This window comes from Hevea brasiliensis, chromosome 5 (assembly GCF_030052815.1).
Source record: "Hevea brasiliensis isolate MT/VB/25A 57/8 chromosome 5, ASM3005281v1, whole genome shotgun sequence".
In the NCBI taxonomy this organism is placed as follows: Eukaryota; Viridiplantae; Streptophyta; class Magnoliopsida; order Malpighiales; family Euphorbiaceae; genus Hevea; species Hevea brasiliensis.
The window spans coordinates 7,193,551-7,215,137 of record NC_079497.1 but is presented as its reverse complement, the minus strand read 5'-3'; the positions used below and the strand labels follow the sequence as shown (position 1 = coordinate 7,215,137).

At 34.5% G+C, this 21,587-nt stretch overlaps 3 protein-coding genes and 1 non-coding gene across 4 annotated transcripts; 2 read left to right on the top strand and 2 right to left on the bottom strand.

Moving 5' to 3' along the window:
- Positions 1-6,602: 6,602 nt before the first annotated feature.
- Positions 6,603-8,765, top strand: LOC110656746 (general transcription and DNA repair factor IIH subunit TFB5). The gene is made up of 3 exons (XM_021813667.2): positions 6,603-6,992; positions 8,159-8,234; positions 8,411-8,765. Exons 2-3 carry the CDS (start codon positions 8,200-8,202, stop codon positions 8,586-8,588), a joined length of 213 nt encoding a protein of 70 aa, XP_021669359.2. The 5' UTR covers positions 6,603-6,992; positions 8,159-8,199; the 3' UTR covers positions 8,589-8,765.
- A 1,427-nt stretch (positions 8,766-10,192) lies between these two features.
- LOC110656750 (40S ribosomal protein S24-1) lies at positions 10,193-12,895 on the bottom strand. The gene is made up of 5 exons (XM_058146750.1): positions 12,710-12,895; positions 11,824-11,865; positions 11,334-11,504; positions 10,545-10,631; positions 10,193-10,436 (listed from the first exon to the last, which is right to left on the bottom strand). The coding sequence occupies exons 1-5, from the start codon at positions 12,779-12,781 to the stop codon at positions 10,395-10,397; spliced, it is 414 nt and encodes a 137-aa protein (XP_058002733.1). The 5' UTR covers positions 12,782-12,895; the 3' UTR covers positions 10,193-10,394.
- On the bottom strand, positions 12,184-12,271 carry LOC131180503 (small nucleolar RNA SNORD24). Its single transcript, XR_009149270.1, has one exon. It is a non-coding gene; the product is annotated as a small nucleolar RNA SNORD24 (small nucleolar RNA).
- Positions 12,896-13,049: 154 nt separating the features above from the next.
- LOC110656748 (uncharacterized) lies at positions 13,050-20,007 on the top strand. The gene is made up of 6 exons (XM_021813669.2): positions 13,050-13,901; positions 16,649-16,751; positions 18,359-18,414; positions 18,514-18,678; positions 19,526-19,639; positions 19,721-20,007. The coding sequence occupies exons 1-6, from the start codon at positions 13,365-13,367 to the stop codon at positions 19,811-19,813; spliced, it is 1,068 nt and encodes a 355-aa protein (XP_021669361.2). The 5' UTR covers positions 13,050-13,364; the 3' UTR covers positions 19,814-20,007.
- Positions 20,008-21,587: the final 1,580 nt, after the last annotated feature.

The window sequence follows — 21,587 nt, the reverse complement described above, 5'->3', positions numbered from 1 at the left end:
TGTGAACGTGGAGAAGTTGATGTAGACCACGAATTTACAATATTTATAGCAACGCAAGGGGTTGGAAAATGATAGATAAAGAAAAGAGAATGAAAATGAGAGAGCATGTGAAGTTCAAGTGGTGGGAGACACAAGGGAATCTTTTAGCTTTTGAAAGACTTGAAATTGATTCAGCCTTTGTTTCTTTGTGGGTTTCTTTTGAATTATTTTGGATTCAAGAGATATCTGTGAAAGCTAAAACCTTAAATCATTGGAGATGTATGAAGTATCCAAACTGTTGTTATTTTATATTTTCAATAAGGGATCCTCTGTTATAATTACAATTATAATTGTTATTGTTCTGTTGATTTATCATGAATTCAAGATATATCATATATGATAGAATTTATCTATTAAATATATATCCATATATTTATATATTGAATCCATAATAAACCAAGCATAGGGAATTTGAAAATGGTTGTTGGCTTGTCTTTACACACAGCTAATAAATGTTGTGTTATTGGTCCTTTGGCATTAGCTGTTTGATTGCTTCAAGTTAACAAGAACAAAAGTATCCACATTTTCAGATGCAAAGATGCTAAACCATTATGCTCATATCAACCAAATAAAGAAACTGGGATACAAATGATCCATCTACCAAGCATAATGGGTTGCGTGTACTCTTCTTATGGATTGGCTTTAGGTGAGATGAAAAGTGGAGGAGGAATGCAATTTCTGATTTCTTGAGAAAATGCTTCACCACTCAGTCTAATGCTAGACTCAAAATGGCTTCAAATCCTCAACAAAAACTATACAATAACAAATTGAGTTTTTAAGAGAAAATACAAAGGAAAAACAGTTACTATGTAATCAAAAGAAATTAAAAGAAAAAAAAATCTACATAAAAGAATTTAAATAAAAGAATTATTTTATAAATAAAATGAAATAAAACATGATAAATGAAATAAAAATAAATAAATACAATAAAAAAATTAAAGCTACATCTAAACTCTATTAAATAATATTAGTTATTCTAATATTTGTTGGCTGTTTTAATATATGATGATTTAAAAGAAATGTTCGATAAAAATAACTGTATGATTAGTTATTAAATATAAAAATAATAATATTATTTTATTAACTCTAATTAAAATATTCTCTCAACCTTTAGGAAATATCACTTTTCATGAATCACTCTCTCAACCTCTAAATAATAGAAATAATATTTTAATTATGATCAAAATACAAAATATTATCTTAAAAGCTATTATTGAATAGAACTCTAATATAAATATAATCTTATATGAAATCACGATTATACAAAATTAATAAAAATATATATATAATAAATTCATAAATTTAAATGTGAATATTTGATTTAAGAAGGTTACACTCAATTTTCACATGTAAAGTTGAGTTTATGATAACATCATTTAAAAAATTAAACATAAGGACATAGAAAGTAAAGTAAAAAAAAAATTATTTAATTAAAAAGAAAAATTTTAAATTCATCCTTTCACGTTTCAAACGGTATAATAAATGGGATAAAAAAATAAATATATTATTAATCTTAATATTTAGATTTTTTTTTTCATTTAAGTTATGATAGATATTTTCTATCATTCCTATATATTATAATATTTAACTTTAGTACTAAATTTAGAAATATTTTTATTAATTAAATTTATGTAAATATCACATATTTAGCTTTTTTTTTAAATCTATTTAATATTACATATAAAATATCTTTATTAAAAAGTAAACTTAATCCTAAAATCTCCATCTTTCTTTGTTTGAATTGAGAGAATGGAAAGAAGAAATGAAATTTGTCACGACCCAACTTATGGGCCGGACCGGCACTAGGACCTAGGCCAGCCTAAAGCCCCCGAGGCCTGTAGTAAGCCTAACTGTTCATTAACCCAACTCTAAGGCCCATTTGGGCCCAGTATCAAGAAAACAAACGGACAGAGTCCGGCCATAAAATGGACTTTCCAACGGGGAGTTTTCGACTCACCCGACCTGTAAACACAATAAATACTCAATTGGGGAGCTCAGCTCACCCTCCACATAATCCTCATAATAATAAATGGGAGCTCAGCTCCCTCATCCAATCCATTAAACATGCATATCATTATACGTTTACAGGTCCAACATGATAATAATGTGGTCCCATTTTGGGTTTTCCATCCTTGTCATTCTCCTTGCCAAGAATAACACTTAGCCTATCCTATATCTTAACTTTGTTCCTTTTATTATGCGCTCTTTAGGTTGTCCTTTCATTTATTTCCTTTGTCTTACCCAAAATAGAACTTGACTATTCTATCCCTGGTTCCATTCTTCTTCCTAACATAATAGCTGTACTTGCTAACTATATCTTTCAGAGTCTCTATCGCGTTATCATATGTCTGTGCTACTCAGATTTAGTCCTTTGACCACTCTAGCTAGTACTTCCACTAGCATTTAGATTATATTGCATCTGCAATCAATTGTCCAAACTTTCATTCTGCACTTTCTCTATCCATTGGTCTTCTATAATTTATCTTTGCTAATTTATTACTCTTGACACTATTATAATTAGATTATACTATTGTTTTGAACGATATGAAGTTAGAAAGGAACTCAGGAAATTGCAGTCATACCTTTATCGTATGATTTCTATTCTTATCCTTTAGTTTACATAATACCCTTACTACCTCGAGAACTGACTCTGCAGTAATTTTATTTATTTGTTATTATTATTATTATTATTATTATTATTATTATTATTATTTTTCATGTTTACTCAATTAGCCAAAACTTAAGATTTTGGGCATCCAAACCCGTCATCAAATTCAAAGGATTTACATCCATCGTGATCTGATTATATATTATTCCTATAATGAAACTTGTATCCTCTGCAGGATACCCGAGCCAACTACTCTCTACCACACTCTACAGTCCTATCTGGGGCACTATTTTATTGGTCACCATTATTAATAATAACTTTCGATCCCTTCTGAAAAGATAGGACTATACCCTAACTTGCTGCAACAAAGGCACTACATTTACCACCTTGCCCAAAACCCTGTCAAATTAATGTCTCCTTTATCATATCATAGCTCTGTAAATCATCAATTCATAGTTTCGACCTTCTCTAAGTAGTAGGGTTGTACTTTATTCCATACTGATACACACAAGGTATTCTATTCTCACTAAGTTCTAAGCAAAACGCGTCATCGCTCGCAAAAACCATCCAAAATTCCATACCGAAGACTAGATGGTCTCACTCTATAGGTATCAACTTTACTTTGCAACTAGTCCGAAACCTCTGGTCTGATGGCAACTCTTACTGTAACTCTAGCTCATGCTAGGGTAACTGAGTCACTGACTCTAGTTACCACCCAACTGTGACCTTTCGATATTCTAGCTCTAGACTCTTAACCAGGAGTTCCCAACTCCTTTGCAGATATAGAACTCTGTTCTGGTATTACTGTACCAAAATAGAGACTGCCTGCAACATCCTCATTATGGAGCACCACGGGGATGCACGCAGCTCTACACAATAATCTCATGTCGGTACTGTAATCTGCAGCTTACAGAGCAGACATCGAGAACATTGTATAGTTACTACGATACGTCCTGACAGACTAGGTCTCACAATTTCTTATCTCTCTTGAATCTTCTATTATCAAAAACTTATTCTTTGGGTCATCTATCGATGACCGCCAAGAGTGGTATCCTCATCCTTATCTAGGCAACTGCATTGTACTTTTAAGACTCACTTTTATGTACTCGTGTCTTACACGAAATGGGCACACCATTTAAACCCATACTGACAAAAATATAACATTTCTTGGAGTACGTATCCTCATGATAGATCTCACATGTCTACTAACTCTATTTCACATTTCTGTGTACTCCACGAAAATCAAGACACTAACTGAGGTAATCTTATATTTCCCGAGGTATAACGTAGAATCTAGAAACAAAGAATTACAGGAAAAGACGAAAATGTAATCCTATACTCCGCATGTGACTCCTAGTAGACTCTTCCCAACACTTAGATAATTTTTCCTATGAATGGAGCCTAAGCTCGATACCACATTTGTCACGACCCAACCTATGGGCCGGACCAAGACTAGGACACAGGCCACCTAAAGCCCCGAGGCCTGTAGTAAGCCTAACTGTTCATTAACCCAACTCTAAGGCCCATTTGGGCCCGAGATCAAGAAAACAAACGGACAGAGTCCGGCCATAAAATGGACTTTCCAACGGGGAGTTTTCGACTCACCCGACCTGTAAACACAATAAATACTCAATTGGGGAGCTCAGCTCACCCTCCACATAATCCTCATAATAATAAATGGGAGCTCAGCTCCCTCATCCAATCCATCAAACATGCATATCATTATACGTTTACAGGTCCAACATGATAATAATATTACAGACCATAATCAATAAATACTTCTAACACATGCGGAAATTCTAGGAGTAAATAAAATTACACAAATATTGATAAACAACCTGCGAAGTAGAAAAGCAGGTTAACCCAGAATAAAATATCCTCCTGTGGCCTGTAAAAATTTTTGAACAGGAGTGAGCGTTCGACTCAGAGAGTAAAATATCAATTTTAACTATAATCTCTATAACTATCTAAAACTAATGCACCCTGTAGAGTGAAATGCAACATCAACAACATTTTCACATCATAACATCAAAAAGGTAATTTGGAGCACTCACACACCCTGTAGTATCAATCATAACATATGGGAGCTGATCCCCTATACAGCTCTCTTTAATCCAACCTGGTGCCAGCGAATTACTCAAGCTCGGACTTCCACTTAATAACCAAATCGAGGGTCCCAGCGAATTACTCAAGCCGTGACTACCCCTCGAAGGATCGGGTCCCAGCGAATTACTCAAGCCGTGACTACCCCGTCCTATCCATAGTCCACACCACATCACACGCACGCCAACGCACGCACACTGCTCCAAATTACCACAACAACATCATGGCACTTTAACATTTATCAATGCATCATAAATCGTGCCTAGAGTTTAACTACATAAATATATGCATATAAGTGATGCATGGGCATGCTGAACATATAATAATATCGAAATTACAATTAAAATTAATATTTTACTCACAGACTTGACGGCAATCACTGTGGCGGCTGGGCGGAGGAAGAAGGCTGTCCCGGCTCACCTAACAATTATATTACAATTATTTAATACAAATTACTCAATACAAATCAAGAAAAGACCCAATACGTCCTAAGTCGTGCCAAAAATCCGGCAGAGTCTCCCCTATACCTAGGACCTACCCAACTTGCAAAAGGGCTCAAAACACACTTCTATATCCACAATCCATATATCCACAATCAATCACATCACACAGCCCCTCCTGGGCCCATCAAATCAATCATTCATCACAATATGTAAAATTTCAATTTAGTCCTTATAATTGATCATTTTTGCAAAAACTGCTCAAATAAGCTCTAAAAATTATAAAACTCTACCCCGCTGTCCTTAGAAATATTACTAAGCTATTGCAAAAAGAATCGTAATTTTCTAAGCTACCACGAATATTTTATGGATTTTCAATCCTATTTAAGCACTAGAAAATTACGAAAAAGCAAGGTTCGGGTTTACCTTTGCCGATTCCGACTTGAACGCTCGGGATGCCCGACAATGGTGGGGTAGCCAAAACCTCGATCCAATTCGGAGACTTTTCCGATGGTAGTGCATGCAGTAGGAAATTCCAGTCCAGGACAACCGCCGAATTCCGAATTGAGGATACCTACACGAAGCCCAATAATAATATATAAAAAAATCAGGAGTGTTACAAAATTATTTTTTAATTTTTCTTATTTTAACATTAAATAAATAAAAAAATTTTCATTTCTCAAAATTTATCATTAATTTAAAATATTTTTAAAATAAAATAATAAAATATAAAAATAAAAATATTATTTAAATTAGGATAATTAAACATAAAATACAAAATATTTTTGTGATTTCATAATTTTATTATAGAATTTAGGGTTGGTAGAAAATCTATATTTCCACCCCACAATATTGAGATTAGGGTGTGATCAGAGGTAAGAATGATAGCATATTAGATTTTTATGGGTATTCTATTCGATTAAATTTTAATAAAATAAATTTTAATAATATATAATCGAGTTTAAAATAAGTTTAAATTTAAAATTTAATACTTATAATGAACTTAAGTTGAGTTTGAATTTTATATGTTAGGTATTCATTATAAAAATTTATTTATATAAATATTTAGTTAAATATAAAATATATATTGTTTATAATAATATTTTTAAATTTTTATATATTTTATTTTATATAAAATAAAATTAAAATATTTTATAACATTATTAAATTTTAAAAATATAAATTATTAATGAATAATTTTTATATAGATTTTTAATTAAAATATATAAAATTAAATAAGTTAATTATTTTTTGAATAATAATAATTAAATTTTGAAATATATTTAAATAGTTAAAAATTAACCAGATTTGAAATGGATTAAAATTTTAAAAATAGTAATCAATTTAAAATTTCTGTTAGGTAATTTTTATATATACTTTATCCGTTGCCGCTCTAAGAGGAGGAAATTAACGGTTCGGGCGGGTCGGATGGACTCGGAACTTTTGACATTGATAATCATTTTCCTGCACGATCGAGGCGGCTCTGTTGCTCAAAGTCTCTCTCTGTCTCTTATCTTCATACTCTCTCTCTCTCTCTCTCTCTCTCTCTCCCTCTCTCTCCCTCGGCCTTGTGCCCTTGACGGCATCGTAACCTCCTTCAAGCCACTAACTCCATTCTTCTCGCCTCCGCCCCTCATTCTTGCCGCATGCCCAGCTGCTGCTTCGTCCGGAATAGCAGAATCGATTCTTGGTTGCTCCGTCCTGCTCCATCCTTTCTAGCTACTGCTGCTCCTCTCTACCATTCCCTTCAACGAAAATCCAACATTGCGGACTGAAACTGTGTACCAGGTTTGACCTGTGAGGTGAGTTTTTCATTTCTCAAATTCCTCCCTTTTAATGTCGATTTTGCTTGTTATATCGAGGGAATTGAAATTGTTAGTCAATGAAAATTGTAGCAAATGTTTGAATTTGTTGAATTTGTCGATTCTGCCTGTTAAATCCGTCCTCTTTACCATTCCAAATTGTTTGTTCTTGAATTTGTTGTCCGAAAGCAGCAGGAGAAGAGGCAGCATATTATGGTTAACATTATCAGTTCATTATTTTACGTTTCATTGAACAGGCAGCATATTAGATTTGGTTATCTTGTTTAAATTTTCTGTTCATATATTATAGTGTTTTGTGTCTTATATTTTTATGTTATCATAATTATGAAATGCTATTATTATTTATTATGGAAGACAGAATTTATTTATGTGTTATATGGATCATTTTCTTTGTTTTAATGTCTAGATAACCTGCATGTATTTCAAGTTTTGATTCACTTTTCCGGATCTGGGTTCATATATCTGACCTGTTTACACCCTTCTACTGAATTTTCAGCCAACAAAAATCAATGGGCTCGGATGTGTTTGGGTAATGTGAGGATAGTAGTAATTAGGTTTGGGACAAGTATGGATAGCAAAGGGTTAATCTTAATTAGGTTCGGCTTTGATACATCCAATTTTGCGGGTTTCCTACCCTTTTCCATCCTACTGTGTATTGCAATATTCTCTGATCCTTTTGTGCTCAACTGGAAATGGGTCCAGTGGATTCCAATCTAATGGCTTCTTCTCTAGGTTCTCTTGTTAGTAGTTGATATCTTATCTTTGAATCATACCCTTTATCATTTATTATAGCAGCACCTTATTGCCCATATGTTCAATATTAACTGGAATTTTCCTTGATGGTAATGAAATTGTACGCTCCTTGTCATTTAAAAGATGTATTGATTCTTTTCTGCCCTCTATGGTAAAGAAACCTTTGTGGGGGAGCTTTCTGGTTTATGGTAGTTGCTTTTGTTCAGAGTAGCCTCCTCAATCTGAAAGCATGGAGATTGTTTTCAACTATTGAATCCCAATCATGCATCATTGATATAAATATATTTGTAGAACAATGATTTTATCATAATTTAGTTAATTAGAATATAAATTATTTTCTTGCTTGTTTGGATCATGGTAGCAAGTGTTCTGCTTTCTTTCTGGTGGAATAGGTTTTTGCAGTGCTTCAAACTCTTAAGATTGCTGATACAAGATGGTCAATGCTACTAAAGGATTGTTCATATCCTGGTAAAAGAATATTCTGACCTTACTAAGCCTGATAAATTTCCTTGCTAGCAATTCATTCCCTAGTGAGTATCTAATTGTTGTTGATTCAATAGTTTGAGGGCAACAGTTGCTTGTGAACCAACAAACAAGTGGCTTCACTTCGTTACTGAAGGAACCTGTTTTTGTTTATATTGTAGTGACATACCCATGGCGCAATTCATTATCAATTTGAATGCTTCTTTACCTGCATTGCAGAAGTTCATTATTCATGTTATTGATAGCACTCATCTCTTTGTACAACCCCATGTTTCTGAAATGATACGAAGTGCTATTTCCGACTTCAGAGATCAGAATTCCTATGAGAAGCCGAATTGATTTAATTTTCTTTCCTTTGCTTTGTATCATGGAGGATTTATGTATATTTTTCATAAGCTCCTGTTTTAACTTGTATATTTAACAATTTCTTTGTTTTCATATGTCAGAGTACTTTTGCTGCTGTTCTCAATGCTTTTTTAAAGTAGAGCTCTTGAAATGGCCAGTTGAACTTCCGCATATCAGTTGGATTTGATGGTCTGATCTTTTTGCTATTTTACTTCGTGAATTTTTGTTATTTAGAATTTGGTTTAAATTATGAACTGCTTAAGGAATGAAGCATCATGCAAACATAAGATTGAGATTTGGACACCGTTGCTATGATATTGTTATTTTGCTTAATTATCATGACTCCTAAACTGTAGTATGCTGTGTAGTACTTGTGTAACATCTCAGGGCATTCTGCCTATAAGTGACATAATTGAACATAATTTCTAAACCCTACCATCTGTATGAAATCAACAACTTAACCCGAAGCAAGAGACGAGATTTGATGTTGGTCGAAATAGAGGCTAGCTTGGCTGGAGGATTTCAAAATAGCTCGATTGAGAAAGGGTTTTTCCTTTGGTCGTGAAAGGAATGAGAAGGAAGAGAGCTGTTGAGTGAGGGTATTGGTCTGTTTCAAGGGGAACTCCAAGAAATTGACAGTGATTATAGGTTACGGGTGCTATGGATTTGGCGTTGACTAGAGATGGGGAAGAAAGATGATGGAGTCAGTGGCTGAGAAGGGTTTTAAAAAAGGAAAAAAGAAAAAAAAAAGATGGTTGTAGGTGACAGGAGTAGGAGAGAATGATGCAGTGTCTTCCTTTCAGTGAAGAAGAAAAGAGCGTTCTCCTTAGAGAAAAATCAAAATCCTTTTTAGTGCAGTCGCTCACCATCGTAAAGGATGGTTAAGGGGAAGGATTGAGAGAGTGTGGATCGCTGTCCCCAAATGATCGAGGTCAGGGCTGAAATTTTTCCCCAGTATGGAGCGGGATTAGTTTTCCGGTTATGATTTTTTTTTTTTTTAATTTTCATTTATTATTATATAATATAAATTTGGTTTGGCTTTTTCTATTTTATTTCTATTATTATTATTATTATCGGCAATTGATTAAATTAAATGATAAGAAACATATGCGTAGATTTTTTTTCTTAAGTAATTAAAATTAAAATAGTAAAATTTCCAAATAAAAACTTCAAAAACTTGAACTAAAAATCATAAAATACGGATGAAAATTATTTATTAAATACTAAAAATGTAAGATTACTTTTTTCTTTATTCAAAAAAAAATCCCAATAAAATACGCGTACCATAAACATATTTTTTATGATTAAAGTTATTCGCATTATCATTATAAAATATAAAATTAATGTACACTTGTAAATATCATAACTTATATTTCAATTCAAGATTTGATTTTATGTGTTTTAATTTAACGAGCATCAGTCAGTGTTGATCTTGAACAGAGCAACCACTTTTTAAGTTTTTAAAATATAAAATACTAGAATGTATTGTTTTACTTTCCTAACCTCAGAAACCTAGTTGTAAAATACCACTGAATCACACGATGAAATGACGAACCAAAACCAAAAAACAACAAAAGAACCATTGCTACACAGGTTGGTGAAAGAAAATAACAGCAAATGTACAACTACTCAACATTTCAAAATTTGTCAAAATTTGTCCTCTTCAAAGTGTGCTCAAAATCATATAATGAAAAATTAAACATCCACAATGACAATAAAAGATTCCATTCAAAATTATCTAAATGCTTGAGAACTATTAAAGAAAATCCAATTAGCGGATATGGGCATATCCTTGAAAATTTATTTCTTCTTTCCTCCCTTGGCAGCATCACTAGCCTTTGTCTGCATAAGAAATATCAATGATCAGCAATGACTTGTATAACATTGGAAATTTTAAGAACTGGTAAGGCCAACCTCAAGAAACCATTACAAATGAATCTAATATCTTACCTTCTTTACTCCACGAATCTTCTTGGCCCTGTTCTTTCTCTCCTTCAATTGCTTCCTTGACTTCTCTACTTTAGTGTCAAGTCCATTCTGCACAAAAAGAAGAAACACTTGAAAGGCAAACAAAATAACATTCTAGAGACCAATCACAACCCAAGAAATATAAGAAAGCATGCATTCAATATGCATACGAGGAGCAGGCGAGGACAAGAACAATTACCAAGTCACTTTTAACCGTCAGATGAACAATGAATTAGATATATTGAAAAATTATAGAACTTAGAAACACAATTTTATTAAGAGACCAAATGTCAACAAAACAGTGTACACCCATCAAATGCACTAATAACCACAATCCAAATTAAATGATTATTTCTATTTTGAATGTTGTACACATTTACGTATAAGCTCTATTATCACCCAAAAATTAAATATTTTTATTAAAATAAAAAGGAAAAAGCAAATGACTGTGAATCAGATAATGTCAACCTCCATAATCTATAAAGCTTTCAGACAAAATAAGCTAGTTTAGCAGTGAGGTGAACAAAGGCCAAGGCACCAAAAATGTAGGTAGAAGTGAAATCTTGGTAATTTAGCTCTCACATAGTGCCACTTTGGACCCTTGGAGTTCTTGCCAATATTAATAAATTAGTCATCGATTGGGTTAGATAGCTTTTTCACACCTTGTGCCATTGTAAAATACAATAGCATAAAAAAGAAAGTTAACCAAACAAAATCTGAGACTAATAATGAAAGTTTCTATCCTGAAGAGAATTAAATATGAAAACCTACCCTGATGAGTCTGTACTTGGGCTCATACTTCTTTGCATTCTCAACTGAATCATAAATCAGCCCAAACCCAGTGGATTTCCCACCTCCAAAATGAGTCCTGAACTTAAACACAAAAATTGTGTTGGGATCCTTCACCTCATACAAGCTTGCTAGCTTCTCCTTCAGTTCCACCTTCATTACAGGAAGAATGTAAACAAAACAACAAAACCAGGTGAATAAACTATTGAACAGGTCAAAGTAAAAACACATGTCAATTAACAAATGGATGCTCTACTTAGAAATTTAAATCAGAAATAGCGATATAGTTCCCCATTCATGGGCATATAGCATAACTATCCGCCCAGTGATGGCTTAGTTGCTTTAACACTTCACTCTAGTTGGGAAAATCAAATTCCCAAAATACGAAATTCTAAATTGTTTCTAATGATTAATAACTATAACAAAATAAATGAAAAATGCAAAAGGAGAAGTCTGAATTATCAATATATACCTTGGAAACATTGGGCCTTCCAGGGTGAAGAACATCAATTATCTGCATTAATCAATAGAAAAAAAAAATTAAAATCTACATACACACCCAGGATGAAAGCAAAATGTGAACAAGAATATGACATCATCATAATCCTCTATCTGCAAAAGCTCATAAGCGTCAGAGTTCTCGTAAGCAACAGAGTTCTCATACGCTAAACTATCATCATCAGGAAAAATAAATACATAAATAAATAAACATAGCATTAGGTCACTAGCAGCCATCAAAGGTTCAATTGATCAAACGTCAAGAATGAAGAATTCCAAGAAGAAAAAGTTAAACGAGTCACTGATTAACAAATTGAGGAAGAATATAAAATATTGCCTCAGAGATCTTGGTGGATAGGAATCCTCAAGTGGGTTGTTTAAAACCCATCAAGAGTAGCAAATATTTTCTCACATCACTGGCCCTGCAGCAAATATTGGACCTAAACAATCCAATGCAAAACAAAGGGATACGAATAAAAAAATTAGACCTGAGCCCCATTAAAATACCAGTCTAGAACCCCGTGAATTATCAGATAAAATGATTTTAACACAATTACACATTATCATCATTTGAAATCCCACCTAAGACGTAACAATCATTTGAGCTTTAACATCAATAGCAATCTTTCTCTACCGAGTAAACTAAAAAATACAATAACAATGGCAAAATATGCAAGATAATTGATATTCATAAAAGACAAAATCTTAAAATCAATTTCTCCTTTCATTTTTAGTTTAGGACCTATAACCCAATAGAGCAATAAAACTGAGTAACTGTGCTAAAAGGACGCTAGGCCACTAAGAAAGTGAAGAAAATTGGCCTGAAAATTTGATGCGAGAAAGGAAAAAATAAGGCTTACAAATTGCTTCCTGGATAGGAGCCGGTTGGTCATGAACTTCCTGGTACGAATAGTAACCGCCTTGTCCGCCATGGTTTCAGCGAGAGAAGATAGCTAAAACCTAGAAGGTATTTCTCGAGGCAGAGAGGTCAAGTAACAGAGGCAGCAGCAAGCTCAACGAGAAAGTGATGGGGGGCAAGACCGCAAGACCCCAGCTTTTATAGCATTTAATTTAGGGTTTCACTCATCCTTTATTGGGCCTTGATGGGCTGTTTCAGCCCATAGATCCACGTCACGTGATGGTGGGATTCCGTCACGTGCCATCAAATAGGCCCAATTGCTTAATGTGAAAACCCGCGCTCATTGATCTGTTCACAAAAGCCGCATTTCATCATCATCTCCTTGTGTAATATATCGCAATTTCTGGATAATCGCACCAAAACTCCAGCTCAGATCGCTAACAAGGTCCCTGTATTCTGTCTTTAATTTCATGGCAACTGCTTCTTTGCTCGAATAGAGCCCATTGAAATGGCGGCAGAGCCTCCCTATCCAGTTATCCCCGCCTCGTCCTCTTCCGTCTATTCCTTATCCCCTCCCTCTCAGACCTACTGAATGCGGCGATAACTTGACAATTAAAGGGCTGAGCTTTGCTAAATTCAGCGTTGAATGCTCTTTCATGGATAAACTTTTAACGAACTCGGTTAATAATGATCCAAGTTCAAGTTCGAGTTCGAATTCCAATCCCAAATCCCCTGCTAGATCTGTAACAATCAACCCCTTTAAGATCATTTACAATATGATCATAAAATCTCTTGAAGCGCTTAAAAAACCTGCAATTGCAACTATTTTAGTGGGGCTTTTATTGATGTACAACCCTAATTCTGCATTTGCTGCCTCCGGTGGGAGAATGGGTGGGAGGTCTTTTTCCCAGTCATCTTCATTATCGTCTAGAAGCTATTCAGTTCCTCATACGTCCAGTTCAGGGTTTTCATACTCGGTGCCGTACTACGCGCCATCGCCGTTCGGTGGTGGTGGCGGCGGCGGCGGCATTTACGTTGGTCCTGCAGTCGGAGTCGGTGTGGGTGCTGGGTCTAGTTTATGTTTTATATTGGCCGGTTTCGCGGCGTTCATGTTGGTTTCAGGGTTCCTTTCCGATAGGAGTGAGGGTGGGGTGCTCACTGATACAGCTAGAACTAGTGTTCTTAAGCTTCAGGTAATGGCTGCTGCTTGAATTAATTTGTTTTCGTCGGTAAGGTTCCAATGATTATTAGTTTGGTTTATGTAGTGATTAAGTTATGCGTAGTGGTTGCTCTATGCTTAACGATGTGCTGAGGCACCTACAACTCAACTCAACTAAGCTTTTATCCTAAAAATTGTTCTACTTGTCTAACTGGAGTCTCCGTATGTCTACGCTTCACATGACCAAACCACCTCAATCTCCCTTCTCTCAACTTATCTTCAATTGGCACCACTCCTACCTTTTCTCTAATACTTTCATTACGAACTTTATCTAGTCTAGTATGGCCACTCATCCACCTTAACATTCTCATCTCTGCAACTCTTATCTTAGATGCATAGGACTCTTTCAGTGCCCAACACTCACTACCATATAGCATAGCCGGTCGTATGGCTGTACGGTAAAATTTTTCTTTTAATTTATTGGGAATCTTACGATCACATAAAACTCCCGTGGCACGTCTCCACTTCAACGATCCGGCTTTAATCCTATGACTAACATCCTCCTCACATCCCCCATCTACTTGAAGGACTGAGCCTAGATATTTAAAGTGATTACTTTGGGACAGTGCCACTCCATTCAAACTAACTCCTTCCCTATCACCAGTTTGGCCTTCACTGAACTTGCAATGCATGTATTCTGTCTTCGTTCTACTTAACTTAAAACCCTTTGACTCTAGAGTACTTCTCCAAAGTTCTAGCTTCCTATTGACTCCTTCTCGTGTCTCATCTATCAGAACAATATCATCCGCAAACATCATGCACCAAGGAATACTCTCTTGTATATGTTTCTCGGTTCATCTAAAACTAATGTAAAAGGTAAGGGCTTATGGTGATCCTTGGTGTAATCCAATTGAGATCGGAAAATCTCTTGTGTCCCCTCCCTTTGTGCGCAAAATAGTAGTTGCTCCTTCATACATATCTTTCAATACTTGTATATACCTAATAGATACCCTCTTTTGTTCTAACGTATTCCATAAGACCTCTCTTGGAACACTATCATAAGCCTTCTCCAAATCAATAAAAACCATGTGTAGATCTTTCTTCCCATCTCTATATTTCTCCATCAAGCTTCTAATGAGAAAGATCGCTTCCATAGTTGAACGACCAGCATGAAACCAAATTGATTGAGAGAGATAGAAGTATCATGACGTAGTCGATGCTCCACAACTCTCTCCCACAACTTCATAGTATGGCTCATAAGTTTAATTCCCTATAGTTTGAGCAACTCGTATGTCTCCTTATTTTAAAAATAGGTACTAAAATACTCTTCCTCCATTCATTAGGCATTTTCTTTGAGTTTAGAATCTTATTAAATAATTTAGTTAACCATGCCACTCCCATATCTCCCAAATACTTCCACACTTCAATTGGTATTTCATCGGGTCCACAGGCTTTACCTACTTTCATTCTCTTAAGTGCTTCCTTTACTTCTAAAGATCTAATCCTTCTAGTATAATTTACATTCTTTTCTATTGTTCTATAATCTATATTCACGCTATTTCCATTTTGACTATTATTAAAGAGATCATTAAAATAATTTCTCCATCTTTCTTTAATGTCCTCATCTTTCACCAACACTTTTCCTTCTTTATCCTTAATGCACCTAACTTGATTGAGATCTTGACATTTCCTTTCTCTACTCCTTGCTAATCTATAAATATCTTTCTCCCCTTCTTTAGTTCCAAGTTTCTCATATAACTTTTCAAAGGCCTGTGCTCTTGCTTGGCTAACTGCCTTTTTTGCCTCTTTCTTTTCTATCTTGTACTGTTCATATGCCTCATTATTATCACATTTAGGTAATTTCTTATACCATTCCCTTTTTCTCTTCACTGCCTTTTGTACTTCCTCATTCCACCACCATCTCTCTTTTGAGGGTGGTCCATGTCCTTTAGACTCCCCAAGTACTTTTCTAGCTACTTCTCTAATCTTTGATGCCATCTGTATCCACATATCATTGGCCTCCATATCTAGCTTCCATACTTCGGACTCAAGAAGCTCATTTTTTAACTTCACTTGCTTTACTCCTTTGAACTCCCACCACTTTGTTCGAGCTACACTATTTCTTCTGACCTTACTTGAATTGTTCCTAAACTTGACATCCAAGACCACCAACCTATGTTGACTTGTTAAAGCCTCTCCTGGAATGACCTTGCAATCCTTGCATAGAGCTCTATTTGTCTTCCTGGTTAAGAGGAAGTCGATTTGGCTTCAGCTGGTTCGTAAAAATAAAAATTTTTGGTTAAATTGGGTTTGGGATTGTTGCATCTTGCTTTTTCAGTAGTATATTGTAACTCAAATTCGTCTATGGCAAATTATGCACGGTTATTTTATTTGTGACTGGGTGAGGCAGTTCGTTCTTTAATGATTTTGAGGGTTAAGGTGCTAGTCTAATTGGGTTTATTTCATTATTTTGGTACAACTATTCTGATCATGATGACTACACTTGTACTAGGACCAATAATTCCTGCTTGGAATGAAGAATTGTGCAATCTAGGTAGGTCATTAATATATCATTAGCCCTAAGAAAAAGGCTTATTATCATTTGAGGTGAAAAACAAGATTCATTTTGCTCTAGATGCATACCTAATTGCGGTGGCTTGTTGATACAAAATGCGTTTTGTGATTGCAAGAAAGTTTATTTTCTATTATTTGTTGATTCTTGTTCATTTAAGGAAGGCTTCTTCTATAATAATATATTTCATTCCTATTTTCTTTTCTTAGGTTGGGTTGTTGGGCATGGGCAGGTCTCTTCAGAGAGATCTCAATCAAATTGCAGAAATTGCAGATACATCCTCGTCAGAGGGTCTGAGCTATGTATTGACAGGTATAGCTTCCTTTTTTTTTGATGTTGTCTTTTTCGATTTTAATTTGTTCTTATTTTCCTCTCTTCCATTTTGTTCTTTAGAAAGGTTGAAATTGAAACTTCCATTTTACCTTACTGTAAGATATGCAGCAGATATGGAATGTCTTTTGCATATGAATGGATTATAAGAATACAATGAAAGAATATTATATTTATACCCTTAGCACATGTATGCCTAGTTATTTTAATGTTGGTCTCTTATATGGTCTGATCCAAGTCCATTATTATAATGAGTATGTTAGCAACTTCCTATGAGGAAGGCATACGTCTTTAAACTTTTAAGGGAAACATATAGTAAGTTTGGAAAGAAACTTAGAAAGACAATGTGAAATATTAGAAGTGACTAAAATAGATTAATAATGCATTAAAAGCCTCTAAGGATACTATTTTATTTTTTGTATAGCATGCTTCTTTAACCATCATCAATCCTTTTTAAGTTGGAAAAACACCATATCAGCTCAACCTGGCTATTAGAAGTTCTTGGAGGCAATGTAGTAAAAATTATAGTCATTCAGGGTCCGTAATTTGGATCATAGTGAATTTTTGTTGACAAGTTGGTTCAGTGACACTAGGTTGTCTCTAAGAGGTGTTTGATGGTGATATAAACTTACTGCTGACAACTTGACAGGTGAGGAAGTAGTATCTCATTTCTTATATAATTAGGTGATTTAAGTTGGCTGGGTTTTTTTGTAATTTTAACATGAGAAATTCATTCAATGATAAAATTGGTGGGGAAGGGAAAGGGGGGGTGAGGGGGAGGTTGGCAGCGCTGGCTAGAAAAATAGTTTACAAAGACTAGAGTGCTATGCTTTTGATAGGTTAGAGGTATCTTAGTAGCAGATTAAATTAGATGACTTTGGAAATTTTTTACATCACATGTTAATCAATCAAAGTAAAACTCAATAGCTAAAAGAAAGACTGATTATATGGGGTCCTGTCAAATGGGATGAACAGCTACCATCAGACCTATTCCTCGAATGACTTTTTGGATATTCCTCTTTTATTGGACTTCTACAGTTCTTATTTGACTTGTAATTATTTTGGATCACGTTTCCTTTTGCTGCATAGTTGGTTGCTTGCATCTTCTTTTTTTTTTTTCTTTTAACAATATATTTAGAACAAGAGAGATTAAATTTGTGTTTGGAACTTTTCCCTGATGTTTGCTATAAGCATGCAGCTGGAGTTGTAGCCAGCATAATGGCCAATCCTTAAGGCTTCTCAAGCCTTTCCTGAGCCAAGGACAGTGTAATCTAAAGACTATAAGTTGGAAATTAGTATCTTGCTGAGTTGACTTCATTCTTTTCTTCCCCTCTCAGCAACCCAATTATAAGATTGCACTTAATGAACATTGTGTTAAAAGCAGCTGCCAAATTTTTTTTTTCAGATACTGCATGATTTTATTGTACCATACTACCATCATAGCAATTTTGCATAAAACATGATCGGCTAAAGTGTAATTCAATAGAGCATGATAGTAGTCATGTTATTAAAACCATATTTTTGCAGTGAAGAAAATCTCATACTGTTCCATCAAATATTAGTTCATATTGCATTTGTTTTGGTTGCAGAGACATTACTAGCTTTGCTTCGGCATCCTGATTATTGCATCTCTGGCTATTCATATGTAAGTCAACAGCTAGCTGCTGGAATACGTTTGTTCAAATTAGGACTTAAGTGCACCCTTTATATGCTTTATGCCTTTATGTATGTGATTGTATTTCAGGCGGATGTGAAGCAAAGCATTGAGGATGGTGAGAAACGTTTTAATCAACTATCTATTGAAGAAAGGGGGAAATTTGATGAAGAAACGCTTGTTAATGTGAACAACATAAAAAAGCAAGCCACAACAAGCCAAAGAGCTAATCGATTTAACAATGAGTATATAGTGGTAAGGTTTCATCTCTGAAGTTGCCATTGTTTTAGATTTGATATCAAATAATGGAGTTAAAGACTTTTTGTAGCTTAATGTTGTAGTTTATACATTTCATGCTTAAGCTTCAGGACTTGGATTTGTATGTTTTTGAGCTTTAAAAACCAATATATAATCTGATTGGCATGCAAAGGAGATATTGCTGTATTCGAGAACTTCTTTATTTTCTGATGGTTCAAGATGTTGCCATATTTGAAAATTTAGATTGGTTTCTTTTCTTAATTTTTTTGATTTCTAAATCCAAGGGGCAGCTAGATCCTTTGGGGAAAAAAGATCATTTGGCCTCAGATGCCTGTTATCCCTTGTGGTGAAACCTATTATTGTGTACTAAGAGTTTGCAACCTAACTCCATGCTAATGTTACAACTTGCAAATGATCATTCTCCACTTGAGTATGAGTAGATAAATGGAAAAGAGAGAATTAAATGAAATCAAGGAAATTATAGGATGTTCTTCCTGTAGGTTATAATGGAATCTGTTTGCACTATCTTCTGCTATTTTAGCAGATTAATGATGATGTGTGAACAATGAATGGAAAACTATCTGGCCTTTTTTATTAGATCTATTGGCAGTGCATCAACTGTGGAAAACCAACAATTTGTTATCAAGATTTAAGACTGCAATCAAGCTTTATATTTCAAAGCCAAGTTCCTCTTTGTCAAGAAATTTGGTGCTGTAAATTATCATGCTCCTCTAAGAGAATTTAATGCAGTTCTTGGATATCTGCAGCATCAGATGTGGAGGTTTATTAAGTCAGCCTTTGTTATGAATCTTATTTAAAGTGAAATTATTCATGTTTCATTCAGATAACTATCTTGGTGGCTGCCGAAGGAGCACATAAACTGCCGACCATCAATGGTAGCGGAGACCTAAAGGAAGCATTGCAAAAGCTAGGTTCCATTCCCACCAGCAAAATACTTGTAAGTACAGCAATATTATCTGAATGGTGACCCATAAATATATTGATCCAGTGACTTGAATCTATTTTGATTATCATGCAGGCAGTTGAGGTGTTATGGACCCCTCAAAATGAAAATGATACACTGACGGAGCCGGAGCTGCTGGAAGATTATCCACTTTTGAGGCCTCTGTAAAAATTGTATAGCATTAACTTGGATCTCCTGATTTTAAAAAGTTTAAGGGGCATTTGTATAGGATAAGTTTATGTATGGGATTGGAAGCATTCTCATCTCTTATTGAATAGATGGCTTTATGTTTTATTGAATTGTTAAACTTATAAAGAGAAATGTGTAATTTATACGGCAATACTTAGTCTTCTTGCTAGCAATTTATTGGTCTCTCTCTCTCTCTCTCTCTCTCTCTCTCTCTCTCTCTCTCTCTATATATATATATATATATATATATATATATTCTCATAGTTCGTTAGAATTTAGTCTCTAAAGTGTTGGTTTGAAATGTAATTATAAAACAATTGAGCTTGCCTCAGAAAAATTAGAACATTATGTTTGCTTTCTTCCTCAATGATATTTTGTTGTTATTGTAATATTGCTCTCTTCATTGTCCAGGTTTTGTTGCAGAACTTTAGACACCTAGATATTTTCTTCTTTCAGGAGACTATTGGAAGCAGAGATTAGAACTTATTTCATACTGGAATAGTGAATTGTGATCCTGTTTTTTTGAGTATGGGACTAAGATTACTATTTGGTTACCTCTTCTAAGTTCTAACATTTCCAATATTCTAGTTGACACTCATCTCTCTAGATTGTTCACAATCCTCATCCAAATCAAATTCGTTCACAGTATGCATTGAACTTTAATTGATTCTTCAAATTCATGTGCATGGTTCAAGAAATGATTACGTTCTTGTTTTTTTATTACGGACTTGGTATCTAAGCTATCTAGTTTTTCACTCCTAACGTTGTTAGGTTATCAATTTTTCATATTCTAGAAGATGCATAAAGCATTTTGGGACATTTATATTATACACTCCTGTGCTGAATTGTATAGGGCAGATTCTATCAGTTTGCCACTGGAGTGGCTTCGTGGATACATCCAGTTAGAAATATGACAAGAAAGTGATAAGGAGTTGACTTGAACTTTAAAAGTGTTGTCATTATCACCTAATAGTGGACTCAGGCCTAACATTGGCCACTTTCTTGGATGATGGCAACTTCCATTGCAATAAAGTAATATTGCTATCTTAATTTTATTTGATTCCGAGTGGAATGGCAATTTCCAAGAGTATGTTTTAAATATTTTGTTTGCATTAAGAGTTGCTTGGAAGCAGAAATAGGGATTTGAACTGTAAGATATGTGTATATTATAATTAAACGGCATGAGCTAAATGACATACTGTCATTGTTTCAGGTCTGATTTCTAAATAGTCATTGATGATGCTTTTCAACACGCTTAGGCCATCGATTTGGTTGTTACCTACTCCAAGCCAAGGCAAGTTTTTTGCATTCTTCCATTAACTAAGTACTCTTTCTTAAGAAGTTTTACCATGTAGATATTTTTGTATTTTTACAGTGTGTTTGGCCACACTGTTTACGTGTTTTAAAATCTAGAATACCTAACAAAGAACAGGCTGAAGTATCGATCTTTATCATCCAAACTGCAGACAACTTTCATGAAAGAACAAAATATAAACAAATTTAAGAAAATGGCAGGATGGGTTTACCCTAGGATATATAAATGTTAAAGAATGGTATTATCTGTGGCTATTTTCAGTGGAATTTTTTCTTTTATGCTTTTCAAAGCTTTTTCCAGTCTTGAATTTAACCAAGGAATGGTGATTTTTCAATCCATCCCTTTAGAAAAAGTTGTTGCTGCTGTGGAATATGCTTATCTAGGTGTACATAAAATCACCCCTTTAGTAAAGGGAAATCACCTTTCTAAGATCCATAT

What these genes read in the sequence shown, in the direction of transcription:
- LOC110656746 (XM_021813667.2), top strand. Translation starts at nt 8,200, where the DNA reads ATGGTCAATGCTACTAAAGGATTGTTCATATCCTG. An exon ending in AAAGGATTGTTCATATCCTG is followed by an intron (nt 8,235 to 8,410) that starts GTAAAAGAATAT and finishes TTTATATTGTAG; the next exon opens with TGACATACCCATGGCGCAAT.
- LOC110656750 (XM_058146750.1), bottom strand. Translation starts at nt 12,781, where the DNA reads ATGGCGGACAAGGCGGTTACTATTCGTACCAGGAAGTTCATGACCAAC. An exon ending in TCCTATCCAGGAAGCAATTT is followed by an intron (nt 11,866 to 12,709) that starts GTAAGCCTTATT and finishes TGATTAATGCAG; the next exon opens with ATAATTGATGTTCTTCACCC. An exon ending in CCAAGTACAGACTCATCAGG is followed by an intron (nt 10,632 to 11,333) that starts GTAGGTTTTCAT and finishes CTTTTTGTGCAG; the next exon opens with AATGGACTTGACACTAAAGT.
- LOC110656748 (XM_021813669.2), top strand. Translation starts at nt 13,365, where the DNA reads ATGGATAAACTTTTAACGAACTCGGTTAATAATGATCCAAGTTCAAGT. An exon ending in TCTGAGCTATGTATTGACAG is followed by an intron (nt 16,752 to 18,358) that starts GTATAGCTTCCT and finishes TTTTGGTTGCAG; the next exon opens with AGACATTACTAGCTTTGCTT. An exon ending in GCATCTCTGGCTATTCATAT is followed by an intron (nt 18,415 to 18,513) that starts GTAAGTCAACAG and finishes ATTGTATTTCAG; the next exon opens with GCGGATGTGAAGCAAAGCAT.